Below are 23,746 nucleotides of genomic sequence, written 5' to 3' on the forward strand. Positions count from 1 at the left end.
TTTATGCCTGGAAATATATATCAGCATGTCATGCAAGTGTGCTCTCCCCCTGCACACCATGTGTTGGGGGGGGTGACACGTGCACACATGCGATACACCTTGCACGCCACATGTGTGTTGCTTTTTGGAACACCACACTCATGGGGCACTTGGACAAATTTCACATCCAGCTTGAAAGTGATCGTCTGCTCAGTGTTTTCGTGCTGACAGCGCAAATGGCCACACATTTTCTAAGTGTCAAGCGAGCGGTGTTGGATGTTTGTGTGTGACACCTGGAATTTGGAGGACACCTGCCGTGAGAGGGCTCGAATGGGCTCTCACAGGGCATTCTCTGTCTTTCAGTCCCTGGTGTGAATGAATAATTGTAGCGACAGGTGTACGAGGCATTGGAGGCAGCTCCAATTTTTCACGAATGGCATGCAGTTCCTCCTTCGTACACTAGTTGGCTTCAATCGTGTTATGTATGAAGAATTCCTTATGCTTTTCCTTTGACATCAGCAAAAGGAGAAGCATGAGGAACTCAGTGACTCGGTGACTTTACTTCCTGGCCATGGGCTTCCAAATTCATATGCACTATGACTTTGGCATTAACGATTTCTAACATTATTTTATCGTCACTTCTACTCCAGTGCCAGATTGTCTCACAGTTGCTGAACCACCCTGTCACTTCATGACTCCATGAGTTTAGCATGCTGTTTCCTGGTTCATTTGCTTGGTATGTACAATAATTGTGTATTGAGCCATTATCTATTCTACTTGGTTACTCACTTCACCAGTGGCGGCTGCTGGTCTGTCAAAGAGGGGAAGCTCATTGTCGCCTTACATCATAAAATGTCAATTTATTTATATGTAAATTCAAATATGTAAAATCTTCATAACAGTCCCAAGTTGCACATGCACTTAACAATTTATATCTCTACTATATACAGTATTTTATGATGGCACAATTACCAAGTGGTTAGTGCGCTTGGTTTCAGTGTGGATGGTTCCGGGTTCAAACCCCACCCCTGCCTCCATGTAATGTGGAGTTGCATTAGGAAGGCCATCCAGCATAAAACTTGTGCCAGAATCAACATGCAGGTCCACCTTGGATCTGCTGTGGTGACCCAAGTGAAAACAAGGGAACAGCCGAAGGGACTTACTTTTACAAGAATATTATTAATGTTTTTAAACAAAAATATCAAAAATTTCAAGAACCTTTATTATTAAACATACATAACAGAGCCTGTTTCCTGACATTGTTCCATGCAAATGTTATTTTAAAGATTGACCAGCAGATGTTGCGATATGTAAAGCTTCAAAACACTGAACCATTGCTTCATATTGATTCAGTGTTTCGGCTTACGCAGTGTACGCTTCGGTTTGTCCGTCACTAATTTTCATGAATAAAATACATCACCAACCGCTAGTTATTACCACATATGCCTGGATAGACTTACAATTCTGAAAACTTTGATGTTGTGTTGCGAACCAGGACGTTAATTAACGTGCGACGACTTTTAAAAACTTACTGAAGAACAAAGCAGAGATTAACTCACGGAGATCTTCTTACATAATGTCTAATCCAGTGTGCTTCTTGTGCGCCTTTAAAAGAGACTGATTTATAGCGCATGCATAACACTTTAGCATAAATTTAAAAATGCATAAATATGCAAAAATGTGCAAACTAATTCTTATTCCTATAGCTGTCAATCAGAACAGATCAGCCTTTCGACTGATCATCCAATCATTGTGCAGAACTAGAGTGTCCAGGCCGGACCACAGCTCCATTCACTCCCAGAGATACTCTGCGTCTAGGGGCGTCCAGGGGCATCCGGGGGTGGGACAAAATCGTGGCTTTATCCAATGATGTTGCGTTTCATGGCAATGAAAAACCTTTGCAGGCAGTCCCATTGAAGTGAACGGATGTTCGGCTTCTACAGGAAAATGCATTGACCACAGACCGTATGAGAAAAAGATTTATGAGAAGTTAACAAAATAGAGTCAATCGATTTGTGACAAGTAGCTGATTCTGAACAAACTTGTCTTTAAGATGAACATGCTTGAGTCCGCATTTGTGTCCTGCCTTGTCCAGTCTGAAATCATGATAGAGCGATCTGGCCAGTATGTGGACAGCAGACTCAGCTCTGTTACACCTGACGCTGGGTGCCCAAGGACAACAATTGTTGCAGCAAGAAGAGACGGTGGTTGCCCTGTGTACCGGTCTCACCTAGCTGGCTAAACGCCAGGACGAGTTAGTTGCCACGCTGGGCACACAAGTTGGGCTTCTTCTAGAGAGACTTGAGGCTGGCACGCCTCCTACCACGTCACCAGCTCCCACACCTGATCCTCAGGCAGGTGCAGCCACAGGGTCCATGCCCTCAGTCGTGGACAATTTTGTTTGTTGCCAGCAAGGGAATCTGGTGACATCAGACAGCAAGGAACCCAATGTGAGTTACATTTTGAACTTATGCATTTGCCATTTCCATCTGACTGAACAAAGACTGCTGTCATGATCTCACACGCGCTCACACCAGATCACGCGTGGGCCAGTGCTGAATGGAGTAGTAGAGCTGCATCTTGCAAGACGCTAGCTAACTTCACCCATGCACTCCAACAGATGTTTCAGCATAGCTTGCCTGGGAGAGACACGGCGAGGTCTGTGATGAAGTTAAGACAGGGCACGCAGCAGGTTTCAAACTATGCCATCGACTTCCATGTGTTCGCGGCTCAGAGTGAATGGAACATGGCAGCTCTGAGAGACATATTTTTCCAAGTTTTATCTTAGAAGATCAACGATCAGCTGATTCCTGTCGAGCTTCCTGAAGATTTGGACTCTCTCATCTCGCTGGCCATCAAAATTGATAAGCGACTGTCAGACAGGTGACCGGGGGGGTGTGGGTGGGTGGGGTGGAGCGGTGCCAGCAGCTGTCATTCATCACCCCGCCACAGTGATACCATTCGGTTGCCTCATTTGTTCTCCACCAGCAACACACCACCAGGAGGTGCTGGTGAATTTAATTTAATTTAATTTATTAATTTATATAGCGCCAAATCACGACAAAGTCGCCCCAAGGCGCTTCACATAATTCACAACAACACAAATTAATCTAAATTCAAAATTAAAAGCAAGAAAAGCACAGTTAAAAGAAACAGATTAAAAAATTAATGCTAAGACAGTCTAAAAAAGTGGGTCTTCAGTCTTGATTTAAAAATCTCCACCGTGTCAGACTGCCGAATAACAGCAGGTAGGTCATTCCAAAGAGCCGGACCATGGTAGGAGAAGGCTCTATACCCCACAGACTTTTTGTTCATCCTCGGAACACACAGAAGCCCTGCACCCTGCGAACGCAAAGGCCTCGCAGGTACGTAGGGCTTAACCAAGTCCGCCAAGTAGGAAGGCGCCAGTCCATGAACAATTTTTATAAACCAACAATAAAACTTTAAAATCCAATCTGGCAGAAACCGGTAGCCAATGAAGGTATGCCAGAATGGGAGTAATGTGGTCAAACCTTCTACTTTGTGTCAAAATTCTGGCGGCAGCATTCTGCACCAACTGAAGTCCTCGAATGCTAGACTGCGGCAGGCCAGAGAATAAAGCATTACAATAATCCAATCTAGAATAGACAAATGCATGAATCAGAGTCTTAGCATCAGCCATAGACAAGATGGGGCTAATCTTTGCTATATTTCTCAGATGAAAGAAAGCAGTCCTCGTAATGTCCCTAATGTGGAGGTCAAAGGACAGCGTAGGATCAAAGATTACCCCAAGGTTCCTCACTTTGTCAGTATGATGTATAACACATGAACCTAGGCTAAGCGCCAGCTGATCAAATTGGTGCCGATGTCTTGCTGGGCCAAGAACCATCATTTCAGTCTTATCAGAGTTCAAAAGTAGAAAGTTGCTAGACATCCAACTTCTCACTGCTGCAAGACAGTCCTGTAAAGATTTTATGTGGACAGGATTTCCAGCAGCTATCGGCATATACAACTGAGTATCATCAGCATAACAATGAAAAGCAACCCCGAAACACCGCAAAATGTTCCCAAGGGGTGCCATATACAGGGAAAAAAGCAAGGGACCCAGAACGGATCCCTGCGGAACCCAGAACGGATCCCTGCGGAACCCCGAACTTCATGCCCTTAAAGTCAGAGGTAGTGTCATTGTACAAAACACAATGGGAACGACCAGACAGATAAGACGTCACCCACACAAGAGCAGTTCCAGTAATCCCGAAACAGTTTTCTAACCTATCAAGTAGAATATGATGATCAACTGTGTCAACGCAGCACTGAGATCCAACAACACCAATGCTGTAGTAGTATCCGAGTCCATTGCTCGCAGAAGATCATTAACTACTTTAATAAGTGCTGTTTCTGTGGAGTGATGTCTTCTAAAAGCAGACTGCAGTGGCTCAAAAAGGTCATTCTCAGTAAGATAGTCCACAAGCTGCCGTGAAACCACCTTTTCCAGAATTTTAGAGCAGAATGATAGATTTGATATCGGCCTATAATTTTTCAATTCACCAGGATCAAGATTAGATTTCTTGAGTAGTGGTTTAACCACTGCAGATTTAAAACAATTTGGAACAGATCCAGAGTTTAAAGAAAGGTTAACAATTTCCAGCACAGTCGGCCCAAGAATGGGCTAAAGATCCTTAAACAATTTTGTTGGTATAGGATCAAATAAACAAGTTGTGCTTCTAGTAGACATACGATACGATACGATACACTTTATTGTCCCCTCAGGGAAATTTGTCTTGGACTCATGCTAGGTGCCTTACAAGAAAAGAGAAAACAAACAATACAGATAAAAACACAACCACATCCATAACAAATTAACATGACAGGAGTCAGGAGAAACACCATAAATATTGCATAATTCCAATTTTAAACATTATTGTTTAACAATTTAATAGACATGGGGACGAATGAATTTTTAAATCTATTCAGTCTACTCCGAGGAACTCTGTACCTTCTCCCAGAAGGAAGGAGAGTGTACTCTGCGTGAAGAACATGAACTGAATCCATCAGTATCCTCTGAGCTGCTTTCAAAACAGACTCTTCATAGAGTGAACTGAGGGACTGATATTGTTTCTTTCCGATTATCTTCATTGCATCATCAATTTGTCTGTTAAGTTTCGTTTTAAATTGTACAGAAAGATTGCCGTACCAGGCAGTCATGCCATACCTAACTAGGCTCTCTAACACTGCCTGGTAAAACAACAACATAATTTTCTGATTGACTCCATACAAACAACAGACATCACGAGTTTCATCAGCACACCTTGTGAGATACTGTTAAATTCCATGAATCTAGGTAGCACCTCAGTAGTAGTCCCCAGCTCAGTAGCTGGATACAATGATTCAACCAAAGTATGCTGAGATGTGCTCAACCTAATATCTTCTATTTTCTTTTCGAAATAGTCCAGAAAGTCCTGTGCTGAAAAAGGAGAACGACCAACAGGTGGCTGTCCATGAATAAGAAATGCCACCGTATCAAACAAGAACTTGGAGTTATGCTTGTTTTTGTTGATCAATTCAGAGTAATAGGCCTGCTTCGTAGCCAATACAGCATGCTTATAATCTAAAATAGCTTCACGCCACGCAAGGTGAAACACCTCTAGTTTGGAACTACGCCATTCCGTTCCAAGTCTCTAGCCTTCTTCCTAAGGTCACGCAAATAACTATTAAACCAGAGTGTCTGTGCTTTGGGAAGGCGTGGCTTTAATAGAGGAGGCGCAATCTTATCAAGTGTGGTTTTTAGCACTAAATTCAGGCTATCTGCAAGACTGTCTACTGACTGAAATTTCAAGTGAAGAATTTCAATGGTGAAGCACCCATGCAGCTGGGATGCACCCGCCTCTCCACAGAGGAACATCTTTGATGGCAGCAGCAGGGGCTTTGTTTCTCCTGCAGTCAACAGGATCATGTGATCGCGGGATGTCAGTCCGCCACGCCAGGAGATCTCCTCTGTCAGCACAAAGGGTGAGTCTTAACCAAGTGACTCTGTCACGAGTTTGGCCCCCTCTGGGCTTTGATTCTATTTTTTCCTCCTTTGTTTACCCACCATCTGCCCAGCTCTGTCTTATTACTTATTTATCATGTGTTTATTCTGTTCTATTTTGCTTTGTCACTTTGTTTGTTACTTTTCATACTTCAGCCATGGTCCAGTTCCGTTCTTGTATTGTTCAGCCAGTTTGTTTTTTTATTATCACTTATTTATTTTGTACTTCTCATTTGTTATATTATCTGTTGTGCTTTAGTGTCGGGTTGTGTTAATCACAAAGTCTCTGTTTTATTTACAGTTTGTTAGCCATTTTGTTTTCTTAGTCATTTCCAGACTCGTTTTGTCCTTGGGCTTATTTTCTCATTATTCTCTGATTAATTCTTATGTTCTGTTCATAAACCTCTGTCTCACTCCACATCCTGCACCTGCCATTTTGTCTTCGTCCCTTACTCGTATCTGATCATGTTCTCACTTCACATCACTGCACCTGCCCCATATCTTTGTCTCTCACCTTCTGTATGTCTGCTTTGTGTTTTCGTTCACTCCCACTCTTGCACCAGCTCACGTGTCTTTGTCTATTACATCACTCCACTCCTCACAAACATGCCCGTGTATTATCTTTGTTCACTAGCCACGCCCCTTTCTAGATCTTTCTTCTTTCATCCCTCGTTAACATCACCTGTTCCTCATCTTACATCCTGATTAGCCCACCTGCATTTAAACCTCACAGTCCTTCACTTCCCTGCCAGATTGTTGTCTTTGTACACTTTCCAGCACCCTTCATAGTACTGAGTTTTTGTTCTGCCGTGTTCCGAATCCTGCTCTGTATTCTTCGCCCATGCCTCTTGCCTCATCCCAGATGTCGGTGTTTGCTCGCACCTCTGAACCCTGCTTGTTTATGATTATGTCTCTGCCTAATCCTGCTAGTACTTCTGCTGCGCTGACTGACCACATGTGTACCGAAACCAAGCCTGGAATAAAGACCGTGATTTCTCTTCCACCAAAGCCTAGTCTGGGAGTTTGCATTGCGGGTCCAGCCGCTCCAGGTGCCGGGCAGCCGCCCGCCCTGACAGACTGACAGACCATCGCATCAAACTGTAAAGGCCACTCTTATTTTTGATGTCTCTTTAGTGACTGTTCCTCTTTTTTATTGATTCAGGTTCTGACACTAATTTATTATTACATCCCTCTCTCGTCAGGGAACTCCATCCTAAGCAGTTTCGTCTCCACCGCCCCCAGGAGGTCAGTGCCATTAATGCAGCTCACTAGGTAAAGTGGCTCATTTAAATGAATCAATCAGGTTAACGTTTCCTAATCAGCATACTGAAGTCATGAGTTTTCATGTTAATGAGAATGTGGCACAGCAGGTTATTTTAGGCCAACCCTGGTTAAAACGACATAATCCTACCTTCGATTGGGCTACTGGCCAAATTAGTTCCTAGAGTTCCAGTTGTCACAGAACCTGTGTAAGGAAAGACTTGACCCCTGCGGTTGCCACCAACCCCAGTCTCTCCACCGTGCGTGCTTGTTATCATGATTTAGCTCAAGTCTTCAGTAACTCCAAGCCTAAATCATTACCACCTCATCTCAGCATGCCATAGACCCTCTTCCTGGTTCCACTCGACTCGCTATCAGCACCCAAACGACAGGAGATGGATGAGTACATCCAGGAGGCCTCTTCGGCAGGAACCAGATTCTTCTTTGTGCAGAAAAAGGACAAGTCCCTCAGGCCATGCACTGATAACAGGGGTTTAAATGACATTATGGTCAAGAATCATACCCCCTCTCTGATGACCTCAGCTTACAAACTTTTAGATGGGGCCAAGATTTTCACTAAGGTAGACTTTTGCAATCATTTGGTTTGCATACGGGAGGGGGATGAATGGATGTTGGCCTTTAACACTCCATCAGGACATTATGAATATTTGGTTACAGCTCCAGCTGTATTCCAGGGTTTGGTAACAGGGTTTGGTTTTGCAGAGCATGCTAAATAAGTTTGTGTTTGTCTATTTAGATGATATCCTGATTTTCTACCCCGATGAGGCCACCCACACTCAGTATGTCCGTACGGTTCTGCAGCGTCTGCTGCAAAACCATCTGTACGTCAAGGCGGAGAAATGCGAGTTTCACAAACCCTCAGTGTCATTCCTGGGGTTTGTGTTAGCTAAGGGGAGGTCAGGATGGACCCCAGTAATGTGTAGGCAGTAGCAGATTGGCCTGCTCCTCACTCTCGCAAGGAGGTACAGCGATTTTTGGGGTTTGCTAATTTTTATCAGAGGTTTATTTGAACTTTCAGTTCTGCTGCGTCTCCATTGCATAAAACCTCACTTCTTCTCACAGGTCTTTTTCTGGTCCTCAGAGTGCAAGGCCACATTCAGTGAGCTTAAGAAGCGCTTTTCCTCCACACCTGTGCCACTCCTCCAGGCGGCAGTTCGTGGTCGAAGTGGGCGCGTCTGACACTGGCGTTGGGGCCGTCCTATCCCACATTTGTCCCTCGGACGATGATGCTGTGTTTACACATAACGACGACAAGTCACGAATGCCACGAAGTACACATTCTTGGCCGCTGATCACGAATGTGATGATTCGGGGCAGAGGCGTCAGGTGTCCTCAGGAACTGCTGCAACCTGTTACCACACGTTACGATTAATGGCACATGTTGCCAGAGAATTATCAGGAACCATTACGTACGGTCAAGAATAGTGTTCCGCGTTGTTACGCGCTATCGCGTTATTATGCGTAACAGCGCATCGTTAAGTTCTGTCACGTTGTGAATGAGGTGAATTGCCTCCACACACACACCCATATTCATCCAACCGAATTCAGATCGCTCCAGTTTTTCAGAAGAACTTTGTGACTGCATGCGTAGTTGGGCTCTGCCATGGAGTGGCGCAGAGAGGAGGAGGCTTCATACGGCTCTCGTCTTGTGCATTTTCCCAAACATCAGGCACATGCAGCAGGTGGAACACCTGCAGGAGCGTGCTGAAGAGCACTGTAATTTGACTTTTAGCCGACTTGGTGTCAGCAATCAAACTGAATGTTGTTCAGCAGGGTTTAATTGTGCGCACGCTTCTTCCTCCGCCGGACTGGAGGAGGTGCAGAGATGTCTGGCTGCACGTGAGTCTCCTCTCGCTCCTCTGGTTCCTCTGGCTCAGACTCGTTCTCCCGCTCATCGGTTACAGCAGCAGGTGGAACTCCTGCAGGAGCATCCTGAGGAGCTTCAGCAGGAACTGTGGACCGAGCCGAGTTTAATTGTGCGCACGTGACAGAAAACTGATTCACCGTGGCACACAGTGAAATGTGACGCCGCGTTACAAGTCGTGTCAAAACTTGACAGTTTCCGTGTCACTTCGTAATAACGCGTGACAGTTTGGGCTCCAAGAACCATCACAGGAACCACTACGAACGTTGTCACGTTCTATTAAGGATCACTACTCATCAAGACGGATCAGTACGCTCAGTTGCGACCTCCACTATGTGAGACGAAATGAGGATGGTGTGTGACATTTGTGGAAGATTTTTTGACAGGCAAAAACATGCTCCACGAATATCAAGAATATCACGCACCAACACGCACTATTAAGAAACATATTCAGATGCGTTAAGTCACATTAAGAATGTCAGGAATGTGTCACGAATGACAGAAAAATGACATTCGTAACGCGTCTTGCTTATGTGTAAACGCACCTTAAGCTGCATCCTTGTGCATTCCTATCAAAGAAACTCTCACCCTCTGAATGGAATTATGACATTGGTGACAGAGAACTGCTGGCGGTCAAGGTGGCTTTGGACGACTGACGACACTGGTTGGATGGGCGCAGCAGCCATTCCTAGTTTTAACCGACCACAAGAATTTAGAGTATCTTAAATCAGCCAAGAGACTCAATGCCAGGCAGGTTCGCTGTTCCTTATTTTTCAGTCAGTTTAATTTCGTGCTGTCTTATCGTCCGGTTCTAAGAATGACAAATCTCACTCCTTATTCTGGCGGTTTAGTTCTGACACTGTCACTCCAGTTCCAAAAACTATTTTACCCACCATTGTGTTTTGTTTCCACCCTCACCTGGGACATTGAAACCAGGGCTCAAGCACCTTTAGGAGGCGTTTCAATTCCACCGGACTGTCCCGGGATGAATTGTTTGTGGTAGATACCCTAAGGGGGGAGGTCATCCAGTGGGTTCAGAGCAGTTGATTTTTCTGTCATCCAGGTATTACAGCCATTATATGAAACAAATAATGAATGTCTTTACATTCTTTCAATGGAACGAATATTTCATGAGGTGAAAGCTGGAACAAACAGCAGAATAAAACATTTCAATGACTGTAGAAGGAAAAAGGTTTAGATCTTTGAGTTCATCTCATACAAAATGGGAGCAAAACCAAAAGTGTTGCGTTTATATTTTTGTTGAGTGTAGTAAGACAGCATTCGTGGTTCAGCAGTGGTTTTGTTGGTCCAAGCTGATTACCAAATTTGTAAATGTGCAGTCCACAAAACCTCTAATCGGGCCCCTCAGGGTAAATGACTTCCCCTTTCAGTTCAGAAAGCCATGGACACACATTGTGGTTGATTTTGTTACGGGTCTTCACAACTCCAAGGGCAAGTCTGTGCTACACACTGTTTGTAGGCAGGTTTTCTAAAATGGTATATTTCATACCCTTGTGTAAACTTCCCTCAGCCCAAGAACTGGCTGAGGTCATGTTGAATAATGTGTTCAGGTTACATGGTTTTCCTCAGGACATCATCTCTGATTGGGGTCCACAATTTATTTCATTCTTTTGGAAGGAGTTTTGTAAGTTGCCCGGTGCTTCAGTAAGCCTCACTTCTGGTTTTAATCCACAATCGAATGGACAAATGGGATGAGTGAAACTGGAACTTCAAAAGAGTCTATGGCTCCTCGCCTCCCAATACCCAGCTTCCTGGGTCAACAAACTGGTTTGGATTGAAATACTGTGCACATAACAGTTTACCTTGTTCGTCTACCTGGTTCTCTCCCTTCTATGTGGTGCACGGCTTTTAACACACATTGTTCCTCTCCTCAGTCACAGATTCCACATTTCAATCGGTGTTGGCTCTGGTGTGGTGATGCAAGAGGTCCTGGGAGCGGGCTCGTCAGACACTCCTCAAGTCTTCCGCATTGTATAAGTCGACTGCCGATCGTAGAAGAACAACTGCCCCCACATATGTACCTGGTCAGAAGGTCTGGATTTCCACACAGAACCTGCCACACTGAGTGACCTGCAGTAAGCTCGCTCCCAGGTTCGTTGGGCCATTCCCTGTTTTGAAAGTGATTAACCCTGTTTCCGTTTGTCTTAAGCTTCTATTAACCCTGTTTCCGTTTGTCTTAAGCTTCTGAGGGCCATGCAGATCCACCTGACTTACCACGTCAGCCACATCAAACCGGTCTCCTCCAGCCTGCTTTTTTTCAGGTCTTTCTTTCTTTGTCTTTTTCTGCCTGGGTGGTTGCCATCCAGGACCCAAAGAAATTCTGTGGTGTCATGGATGGGGTGAAGCGCAGCACTAGAGCATGTTCCCAGGGTTGACGTGGACACAAAAAACAAGACCAGCCAGAAAAAGGATTTAACGCTAATATTTCCCCAGAGGGAATCAAAAGTCAAACCATGGCGGTGCTGCTTGTAGTTTGCTTCACACAGAGTTGCAGAGGCCTCTAACCCTGCAGAGTTTGTGCTGCACTTTACCCGCTGAGCATCACTGCAATACAGCTAAATGGGCCCACAAACCATATTGCTAATGTTTCCATGAGGAGCAGAATCCATCAGTGAAATTGTCCACTGACACACCCCACTAAGTTTGACTGCACGATGGAGCTCACTTATCCAAAATACTTCCAATACACAGATATGTACAAATATATGATGCGCCATCACAAAAGCAGTGACGGAGCCGTTACAGAAGGCAGCTGTTTGCTTCCTGCTGAAGAATCATAATCCTGCCTGAAAGCAGGACAATAAAATAATTCCTCCAACTGCATGTTTCAGCCAACAAATGACAGTTTGTTCATTTAACCCAAAAGCCAGCAGAAGGGGATTTTACAGCTAAATTGTGACAAAACATGCCAGCTTCATCATCCTGTCATCTGCATGCCAATAAAAATTTTATTAACAAGTCATTTAATCATATCATTAGTCTACACTGGTTCAATCCAAGTAAGTAATTCGAGTGCAAACCTCTGCCAAACCCCAAAGCACACCATTTTGCAATAATAATAATAAAAAAACATTAAAAAGCATTTCTGCAGACATGCCTAAAAATGTAATTAAATCTCTCGCAGGATCGGCTCCACCTTTTAAACAAAACTCATGATAATGTGGTGCATTAACATGGCATGAAAATATGTTTCAAACATCCCTCCTCCACCTTTTTTGGGGGGGAGGGGGGTCTAAATGAAAGCTTTCTATTCCATTAATAGCAAGAATTGAACTTTTTAAAATTTCCTCCACTTGTCTATGCATAATGTTAAACTGTGTCTGGGACTGGAGGTGTTCCATTTGAGGGTGAGCGGTGGGACTGACTCTTGAGCCAACATAAAATATTTCACAAAGCTAAAAACTGCAGAAAGGGACTTTTTAGTTTTGCGCTCCCCTGGAGTAATGCTGCCGCCTTCCTTTGGAGGACTTCAAGTGTCATTTGGAGGCCCTTCTTCAGAAAGCAGCAGGGGTCCTGCCTTGGGTGGCAGCTGGTGCAGTGCTGAGAAGTCAACCTTTCAACCACAGTGGTGCACAGGTCCTCACCTCAGGCTGTTTATACAGGTGGGTGACCTGGAACATCCTTTTTCTCAGTAAGAAATGGTTCCGCTGGGTTATTGCACTGGCAGCACTCTATGAGATCTGCAGATACACTTTCTTCAGTCTGGTCACTCCAACGGCAAGAGTCACTCTGGCCTCATTCTTGTCCAGAAGTGGCAGTCTGATGGCCACGGATGATTTCAGCGCGCTCACTGGCACTGACAGGGCCAGTTTCAAAGACTGTATCGGCCCTCATGGATCTTGTAACTGTACTGAATGATGATTGAATCCTCCCCAACTTTCCAAAACCATGAGGGCTGTGAGGTGTTGGTTTCGGCGTCCAGCGCTGCACCACTGGATATGGATCTCCGGTTATTGGTGGTGTAGAGAAAGAAATTGATCATGTTCCATTTCTGGGTTTTTTCGATTATTTATTTTTGTCACCTCAAAAGTTAGTAGAATTGTTCCAGGTTTGCGACTGGGCATCAAGATAATTTCTTGTGTCATATTTAACCTGGATGCCTTTGGTACCAGGTCTCTTTGGGGGATCTTTGGGTACAGTTGAAATGACTTTATGTCAAATGAGCAGTTAGTAAAAGAGGCTAAGATGAGGAGTATCACTTACATTGTGAGGGAGCATTGTGAATTTGGCCATGTGGCCCATTTCTCTGTGCATCATCCAGCACACAGGTGCCTGAGTGTTGAGGACCACAGTAGCTGAAGAAGGCAAAGGGGACACCAACATTTCACCTGGTTATTTTAGAGATGTGGGAATGGACCCACTGGGTGTTGCCCAAATGTGCCAGTGCTGGCTTTCATTCGGAACAATTACATGAATAAATTACTTTCCCATGCAGTGTACGCCAGCCATGAACAAGGCCTGGCACACCACACATTTTCATGGTCATTTCACTTTTGATACATCTGAACGTTAGTGTGGAAACGGATGTATGCTACGTTTTTTTGTGCATATGCAGTCTTTGTGCATGAGGCCCCTTGGCTATCTTCCTGATACTAACTGTAACCAGGGCCTGAGGTCCTGAGGTGTCAAATCCAGCTTCAGAAAGTCCAGCCACATATTTGTTCCATTTTCCCAATAAATTAGCTGACTGTAATTAGTTCAGCTCTTCAGGCAGGTGGATGAGCTAATTATTGAAATCAACTGTTTTAGTTGAACAGGTAGAAGCAACACTTTCTTAAGCCGGATTTGACACCTCTGCTGAGGTCCTGAGGGCCAAGTTCTCTTGTTTATTTAACCTGGTGCCACAATGATCCTGTTACTGGACAAGCTGTGAAAAATAAGATAAGATAAGATAGATAAGCTAAAACTTTATTGATGTCACAGAGGAGAAATTCACGTTACATCAGCTCTTAAAAAACACACAAGATGGGTGCAAGTAGAGGAAAATGTTCATCAAACAGTGTGTGCAAGGATAAGCAATAATACGAGGTCTGTCAATAAAGACGTGCTGGCGGATTGCAGCATCAGCTCGCAGCCGCTGCGACGCTCCGCCACAGGAAAAACACCTCTGTTGGAAGCCTTAAGGACAAGTTGGAACATGTCCAGCTGTTAAACAATTTCTTATATACTCACTCCACTGAAAGCCATCAAAAGCCGCCTGGATTTTACAAATGGTTATCAACACGGAGGTGTTTTTCCTGTGCCGCCGCACCGCACCGGCTGCGTCCCGACGCGCAGACCCGTCCGCATGTCTTTCATTAAAAAAATCTCCTTTAACAGTGGAATATCCGGATAAAATGCTGAAACCGACTTCTTCTGAAACTTCTCTGTTCTCTCACGACGTCCTGGATCAATAGAGCCTGAAATGTGGAGGTTTTCAGCTTGAAACAGGCTGACGATGGCGCCTGGGACCGCTGCGCGACGTCTCGCTCCGTGGGAAGACCTTAAAGCGACAGTATCACCTCAAAATCTCTCATCAGCTGTTAAAATTTTCACCGAAAACCAGCTTAATTTTTTGAACTGTGTCCACTTCGATGTGTCTCACAGGTTTAGAAAAAATTTTGATCAAACAAAGCGCCAGTCTCTCAGCAACTTCTCAGACAAAGGAATTCCGACGAGGGGCTGGACGACTCCTCCCACAAGGAGTGCTCACAGGTGAATGACGTCACTGATAGGCGTGGAAAAACTCACGCATGCGCACGAGGGTTCAAGCATGTCTGACGTAAAAACATATGAATGAAATCCATATAGTTTTTTGAAAAAAATAAAAAGGACCTATACTTTATTGACAGCCCTCATACTTGTAACAGTACAATAAAATAAGAAAATGAGGTAGAAATAGAATATATATATATATATATACACGCATACATATACATACACGCATACACATATGCACACACATACCTATACACATATACATATGCATATATATATATACGAGGTCTCTTAGATAATAAACCGACCCTTTTATTATTTTTTTTTAACTATATGGATTTGAATGACATGCGATTACACCAATCATGCTTGAACCCTCGTGCGCATGCGTGAGTTTTTTCACGCGTGTCGGTGACGTCATTTCCCTGTGGGCAGGCCTTGAGTGAGATGTGGTCCCGCCCTCTCGGCTGAATTCCTTTGTTTCACACGCTGCTCGAGATGGCGCGCGTTGCTTTATCAAAATTTTTTCTGGACCTGTGAGGAATATCCGAGTGGACACTATTCGAGAAATTAAGCTGGTTTTCTGTGAAAAGTTTAACGGCTGATGAGAGATTATGGGGTGTTTCTGTCGGTGTAAGGACTTCCCACAGAGCGGGACGTCCTGCAGCGCTTCCAGGCGCTGTCGTCGGCCTGTTTCGAGCTGAAAACATCCTAATTTAAGGCTTAATTCACCCAGGACATCGTGAGAGAACAGAGAAGATTCAGAAGAGGCCGGCATGAGGAATTTATGCGGACATTCCACTGTTTAAGGACATTTTTTTAATGAAAGACGTACGCGCAAATTCGCCGAGTCGTTTCCGTGACGACTTGGCAAATCTGTGTGCGCCGCGACAGGAAAAACACCTCTGTGTTGAAAACCATTTGTAGAATTCAGGCGGCTTTTAATGGCTTTCAACAAGTGAGTAACCGAGAAATTGTTTAACAGCTTGGGCATGTTCCAACTTGCCCGTTAAGATTTCCAACGGAGGTGTTTTTCCTGCCGCGACCCCCCGCGGTCGGGTCCAGCCCGACATGCGACTCTGCCCGCACGTTCTTTCATTACAAAATGACCGTTAACAATGGAATGTCCGAATAAACTCCTCATGCCGACTTCTTCTGAAAGTTCTCTGTTCTCTGACGACTTACTGCGTCAACAGAGCCTGAAATGTGGAAGTTTTCAACTTGAAACGGCGAGACGCTGCCGCCTCGAAGTGCAGATCGCCGTCAGGCGCCGTGGACCGTCCTTAAAGCGACACTACCAGACCAAAATCTCTCATCAGCCGTTAAAATTTTTACCGAAAACCAGCTGAATTTATTGAATGGTGTCCACTCAGTTGTGCCTTACAGTTTTGAAAAAATTTTTATCAAACAAAGCAACAGTCTCTGAGCCATTCCTAAACAATGAAAAAAATCGACGAGCGGGTGGACGACTCCTCACTCAAAGACTGCCCACAGGCGAATGACGTAACCGACAGGCGTGAAAAAACTCTCGCATGCCCACGAGGGTTCAAGCATGTCTGATGTAATCACACGTGATTCAAATCCATATGGTTTTTGAAAAAAATAATAAGGTCGGATACTTTTCTAATAGACCTCGTATAAACATGATTGGAATTGAAAAAGAGATAGGAGCATCTTATTTATAAAATGGATGGATGGATGGATGGATGGATGTGGCAGCTTTCACTTGTTGTTCACTTGGAGTGTTTTCACAGACATTGTTGAGTAGTTCTGGATGATGGCAGTGACATAACATGATGCTTCATTCTTGTTGCATATTCAGAGAGCTTTCTTCTAAGCGGAAACATCTGCCACCTTCTGTTGTTAAAATTACAGCTCACTGCTGGATGTAGTGGAAGCATTAGCAAAGTACACAGTTTCTTTTTAGCCCTGAAATATTGGTATTTGAAGAGGATTTTGCAGGCACTATTGAATAATGACACATTTCTTCTTGAAAGGACATGCTTTCACTTCCAGAAAAGGCCATTAATGGAAGTGGAATAGGCTTAGTGCACTTTGAATAACCACTGGATTTAATACAACAGCTACCACAGAGAAATCTGCAGCTTTTACTCAGGATTATTATGTCCAGAACAATGGCAGTAATCCCAAAAAGATGACCTGCTGACCAGAGGGCTGTAATTATGATTACCAGAGCTCATGCCATGATGGCACATCTCAGGAATTCAAAAACTGTTCATTTTGTAAGTGTAACACTAGATAAGTGCGTCTGAGTAAAGCTGTAGCTCGTGGAGAGGTTCACTCCCTTGTCTTGATGGTTCTCTAATTGTTATCGTATTCTAAACCAAATCCAAGATTTAAAGGCAGTGAAGTGTTCATAAAGTGTTAACAAGGTGCAAGACGTCAACATCGCTCAACACAAGCAGGATGGAAACACTTTGGAAAATTAAGTATTCCAGAAAGAAAGAAGGAAAGAAAAAATGTCTGTTTGTAGCAAAGTTATCTAAAAGGTCCAAAAGGCTCTGTTTGTAAGGTAAAGGTACTGGTTCAGTTCTGTTCTGTTATTGTCTAAGTAAAACAGGGAAAACTAATCTAGCAAGTAGTATTAAAGTAAAAGCTTCAAACTGCAAACAAATACAAAACAAAAATTTATAAAAACATAATAAATATGATTTAATAAAGTCATTATGTGCACACTGGCAGCACAGTGGATTAGTGGTTAGCACTGTTGTCTCACAGCAAGAAGGTCATGGGTTCGATTCCCACCTGTGGCCTTTCTGTGCGGAGTTTGCGTGTTCTCCTCGTGTTTGCGTGGGTTGTCTCCTGGTGCTCCGGCTTCCTCCCACATCCAAAGACACGCAGGTTAGGTGGACTGGAAACTTTAAATTGTCCGTATGTGTGAATGTGTTTGTCTATATGTGGCCCTGCGACGTGAACCCCACCTCACACCCTGTGACTGCTGGGATAGGCTCCAACCCCCCGCAACCCTTAACTGGAGTAAGTGGTTGAAGATGAGTAAATGAGTGATTCTGTGTACACTGTAAACATTAACAGGGTGATTCAACTTAAAAACATAAGTTCAAATGTTGTCTTAAAAGCATAACTCAACTTCAAGAAAAGCTTTTATTCAACACTGGAAGGTAAGTTATATAAGTTGGCAAAGGTTGGACCATCACACTGTGGTGGTCCGATGAGTCAGTATTCCAGATCTTTTTTGGAACAAATGGATGCCATGTGCTCCATAGTGACGACAAACGGGCGTGCTTGCAGTCCCGACCTGTCCCCAGCACTGCACACAACTTTACAATGAAAAATGTCACAGCGACGTCCCTGGACTGTGGCACACCTTAAGATGTGTTTGCAAGACGAATGGGACAAAATAACACCTTCACTGCTTGAAATCCTCAACACCAAAACATCTTTGAAGTGTCATGTGAAGGAATGGCAACAACATTACAAAGTGGTGATGCTTTTAAATGTAGGAATGGATGAATATTCACAAATGAAATTAATATGACCACACAGAATATGAAATAACTTGCTTTCACACTGTCTGCAGTGAAATAGTAGTTAAAGTAAATGTAAGAATTACTATGTTGTTATTTATTTATTTATTTTAGTTGCATTTTCCATATGTCCCAATGTTTTTGATTTTAACTTGCAACTAATTTTGTTACACTTATATCTGTTGATGAAGAGGCACAACAGTCTGTTTTGATCTGGATCTGAATCCAGATGCAGCATCATTTTAACAAAAGTGACCCTGGATTACTGGATCTGTTTTTAGTTGAATTAAATTATACACCTCAAAGTCTAATCAGCTAATCAGCCTTTTTCTTTTTTTCATAAGCCCCATCCCTCTCTAAAAAGTTCTTGCAAAACGTTTTTCCAAACAAACAAATGCTGATGGTGACAAAACCTTCTTGTTGGAGATAGTGACGTCACTTTAAACATTCAGGATGTCATGTAAATGTGCATGTTGCCCTCCTCACCTTTGGCTTTACACCTCCACCTCCTCCTTCTCCTACTCCTCCTCCTGGACTGGATATTCATGTTGTCATCTGCTCTCTCCAGGTTTCTGCTGCAGTCTTCCTGCACTGCTGCCATTCCTCTTCTCTTTGTTTTCCAACTCAGGAAAGCCTCATCGTGCAGCTCTGCAGCAGGAGGCTGTGCAGCTCTGCACAGTGTTTGGGAGGCAAAAGGCTCAGAAAAGCTTGTGACATCATGATGGCAGAGAGAGAGAGAGAGAAAGAGAGAGCGAGAGAGAGAGAGAGAGAGAGAGAGCATACCACACATCTGTTTCTCATGGATTCTTCATTACTGGATTTCATTTTATACACATGGGTAAAAATTTACATTATTAAGCTGAGAAAGCACTCGCTGGAGTGCATACCTCTGCCAATGACCCAGGTGTCCATTTTGTTGTTATTATTTTTTAAAGCGTTTAAAAAGTCTTCATGTGTTTGTGTTTTTCTACATCACACCTCAAAAACGTGGCCTTCCAGTCCTCTGTGGAGGAACCTGCTCAGAGCTCCTGGTGTTCCCAAGCAGTCTCCCAGCCATGTACTAAAACACCTGTCACACAATGACGGATGAAAAAACATGAGGAAGTGATACAAATTTTGGATATCAGTTTTTTTTTTTTGGTCTGTTTTTCTGGTGGTTGCCCATTTGTTTAGTATTTTGTCCTGTACTTGTTTGTTACAGTGCATCTATAAAGTATTCAGAGTGCCTCACCGTTCCACATTTTCTTATATTACAACCTTATTCCAAAATGGAATAAATTCATTGTTTCCCTCAAAATTCTACTCACAACACCCCATAATGACAACATGGAAAGGGTTATTTATAAAACATTATTTTTGCAAATTTATTAAAAATAATAATTAAAAACACCTAAGAAATCACATGTAACATGGCTTGCAAAAGTATTCAGCCCCTTGGTATTTCACACATTTTAGTTTGTTTATGGCATTTCAAATACAAAAAGTAAATCAGGCTTTTCAATATAGAAATTTATAAAATTCTCTTCCTTAGACTCAAACTAAAAGTAAATCTCTGCCACTTCATATAAATTAATAAAAAATATAAAAGCCAAGATGATGGGTTACATAAGTAATCAGCCCCTTTGCTATAATACCTGTAAACAATCAGTTTAATTGCCAGTTGTCATCAGACAAGTCTGGCGATGGATACATGAACATTTCCAAATCACTGAATATGTCTTGGACTTTATTTACATCAGTTATGAGGAAATACAAACAGTATGGCACTCTATGGTAAATCTGCATGGAGTAGACAGTTCTCAAAAACTGAGTGACTGTGCAAGATGGAGAAGAGTGAGGAAAGCCATCAAGACACCCAGACAACCCAGAAGAAGTTACAGGCTTCTGTGGCTGTGATTGGAGAAATTGTGCACAGTGCAAGTTTTGCATTTTGTATCCCCAGTTATACAGCGTCATGATCAACAATTAGAATGTTATCTGCACAGCTTGACAAGTTAGAGATAAACTCACAAAATTCATCTAAGAATTCTGAGTATGGGCCTATATGTAGTGACAAAGTGCACAGGAAATTTTGCTCAGTAAATTTAACTCTGCTGCGATAACATTTGGTCCCAGTCTAAATAGAGTTAACTATACTTTGCCACAGGGCTAAATCAACTCAACATAGTGTAAAATAAACTCTTATTGGAGTAAAATCACTTGCATTGACTAGATGGTGTCGCAGACTGAACGGTCCCCCCTAAAACTCGGTTCCCCCTGCCTTCACTGCGCATGCGTCATCAAATGTTACCCCAGCAGAGTAAATTTTACTCAACAAATTTACTGTATAATTAGGCTTATTTTTATTCTTGTGAACTTGGCTATACATAGTATCATAGGCAGAGCGGAGAATCACCTGTTCAAACGAACAATATTTATCACCCCCAACAGCTAATAAATTAAGCCTAGATTTGTATGTTAGAGCAACACGCCTGCCTTGCTTTGTATCATGAGAGGGACGTGACTAAATGTATATGCCGGTGGGCAGGCCTCATTTAAGGGGAGGACAGCAGTAGGTTTAAACCAGGTTTCACATAACCCAATCATATCTAAGTGGTGATCCATAATTAGATCATTAATCAACAGTGATTTTGAGGACAGTGACTTTATGTTAATGAGATCCAGACTAAGGACTTCAGTGGGGTTGACAATTGGACTGTTTGGATTTAGGGGTGGTTCCAGAGTAGCATATATAAGATGTCTAGATATTTAGTTTGAGACATTCCACGCAGGTTGTAGGTACAACCCCAATTCCAATGAAGTTGGGATGTTGTGTGAATGTTTCTCAATGTTCAATTACAAGGAATTTAGGGATTCCATCATCTACAGTCCATAATATAATCAGAAGATTCAGAGAATCTGGAGAACTTTCTACACCTAAGCGGCAAGACCAAAAACCATGACCATGACCTTGGATCCCTCAGGCAGCACTGCATTAAAAACTGACATCCTTGTGTAAAGGATCTTACCGTGTGGGCTCAGGAACACTTCAGAAAACCATTGGCAGTTAGCACAGTTTGTCGCTACATTGTGTTGCAGGCATCCATTTCAAAATGAGCAAATATTTGCACAAAAAAAATAAAATCTATCAGGTTGAACATTAAATATCGTGTCTTTGTGGTGTATTCAATTAAATATAGGTTGAAAAGGATTTGCAAATCATTCTGTTCTATTTTTAATTGCATTTTACACAATGACCCAACTTCATTGGAATTGGGGTTGTAGAAGACACAAAATATTAGATATTGCAGGAACAGCCAGTGGGCATCACCCACTGCGCATAGGGCACCAAATGCCTGAGGGGGCTCTAAGCACTTGCTCCGTGGCCTGCTGTAAACTCCTAATTTTACCCTCCTTGTAGAGCTCAATGTTCGTAGACAAGATGGCGGCACCTTCCCCGGTAGGGTGAAGGCCATCCGGCATCAGCAAGCCATGACGGCCCCAAAACAAAGGCCAGTTATCAATACAACTAAAACCTTGTTGTCTACAACAGGGGAGGTGATGGTCTAGTGGCTAAGGTGTTGGGCTTGAGTCCAGAAGATCATGGGTTCAAATTCCCACCTGACTGGAAAATCACTAAGGGCCCTTGGGCAAGGCCTTTAATCCCCTATTGCTCCCGGTGTGTAGTGAGCACCTTGTATGGCAGCACCCTGACATCGGGGTGAATGTGAGGCATAATTGTAAAGCGCTTTGAGCATCTGATTCAGATGGAAAAGCGCTATATAAATGCAGTCCATTTACCATTTACAAAATTGCGCCAACCACCTCTACAGCCAGTATGCAGGGGTACGCCTTGGAATTACAACTTTCACCCCTGCATACAACGTGAGCCCTTTCAATTTTCAATTGAATTTCTCAGAAATAAATATAAATTTGATGAATACATGAAAAATCATCAACAGAATGTGCTGCCTGTGACACAGTTCCTGTAATAATCTAATCTTACTTTCACCCTTGCTGAACAGGGAGAATCATTTGACTGAAAGGCGGAACAGTGGTGTTAATAGACATAGAAATGTTACAACATTCTGGAATAAAGTCTGTATCCTGCAAAAGAGGAATGTTAATGTCATCAATGCTGAGAAGTCCACATCCCACATCCATAATGGCATGAGTCTGCCACATAAAATCAAAACCCAGCAAGATGATCTGTGTAGCCCACCGCACAACATGCACAGTCTGTTCATAAGACCTTTGTCAATTAACACATCTACACCAATGCCCTCTGCCAGTCCATTGACATAGGCTGTAGACTCGGACTCTCCCACTGAATTGGAGTCCATCGCAGGGGCCAAAGTCGCTACTGTAGAATGTGACCCAGGTGTGGCAACGCTAGCATCTGGGTCTTGATGCCAGCTACTGGAAGTTTCCCTGCTCCTGCCTGTATGGAAATAGAGATGGTGAATGTTGGGAAAGAGATAGAAACCTCACTCCACACCATGGCTGATGTTCCTCCGTGAAGTGCAGCCCCCTCATGTCCTCACTGGTTGGTTGGTGCAGTGAGAAGCCGTCAGTGGTGCTTCAGGTCCTCTCGTAGAGAGCAGTCCGTTTAGCCGTATCCCCCTGCAGCCTGCACTGCAGACCCAGCTAACACATAGAGTGGGGTAAAAAAGTATTTAGTCAGCTCCTGATTGTGCAAGTTCTCCTACTTAGAAAGATGAGAGAGGTCTGTAATTTTCATCATAGGTACACTTCAACGATGAGAGACAAAATGAGAAAAAAAAAAATTCAGGAAATCACATTGTAGGATTTTTAAAGAATTTATTTGTAAATTATGGTGGAAAATAAGTATTTGGTCAATAACAAAAGTTCAACTCAGTACTTTGTAACATAATCTTTGTTGGCAATGACAGAGGTCAAACGTTTCCTGTAAGTCTTCACCAGGTTTGCACACACTGTAGCTGGTATTTTGGCCCATTCCTCTATGCAGATCTCCTCTAGAGCAGTGATGTTTTGGGGCTGTCGCTGGGCAACACGGACTTTCAACTCCCTCAACAAATTTTCTATGGGGTTGAGGTCTGGAGTCTGGCTTGGCCACTCAGGACCTTGAATTGTTTTTTATGGAGCCACTCCTTCATTGTCCGAGCAGTGTGTTTGGGATAACTGTCATGCTGGAAGACCCAGCCACACTGCATCTTCAATGCTCTCATTGAAGGAAGGAGGTTTTGGCTTAAAATCTCATGATACATGGCCACATTCATTCTTCCCTTAACACAGATCAGTCGTCCTGTCCCCTTTGCAGAAAAACATCCCCAAAGCATGATGTTTCCACCCCCATGCTTCACAGTAGATATGGTGTTCTTGGAATGCAACTCAGCATTCTTCTTCCTCCAAACATGACGAGTTGAGTTT

At 43.3% G+C, this 23,746-nt stretch overlaps 1 protein-coding gene across 1 annotated transcript in view; it reads right to left on the bottom strand.

The window, feature by feature from the left end:
• Positions 1 to 22,835, bottom strand: part of LOC117522368 (double-stranded RNA-specific editase B2-like) — a 58,630-nt gene extending 35,795 nt beyond the window's left edge. Inside the window, exons 1-2 of the mRNA XM_034183763.1 lie at positions 22,699 to 22,835; positions 18,842 to 19,026 (exon numbers count right to left, since the gene is read on the bottom strand). Of these exons, the coding sequence (XP_034039654.1) occupies positions 18,842 to 19,026; positions 22,699 to 22,835 (322 nt within the window). The remainder of the gene's footprint in view (positions 1 to 18,841; positions 19,027 to 22,698) is intronic.
• Between the last annotated feature and the right edge of the window lie 911 nt (positions 22,836 to 23,746).

Source organism: Thalassophryne amazonica, chromosome 12, assembly GCF_902500255.1.
Source record: "Thalassophryne amazonica chromosome 12, fThaAma1.1, whole genome shotgun sequence".
NCBI classification, from domain to species: domain Eukaryota; kingdom Metazoa; phylum Chordata; class Actinopteri; order Batrachoidiformes; family Batrachoididae; genus Thalassophryne; species Thalassophryne amazonica.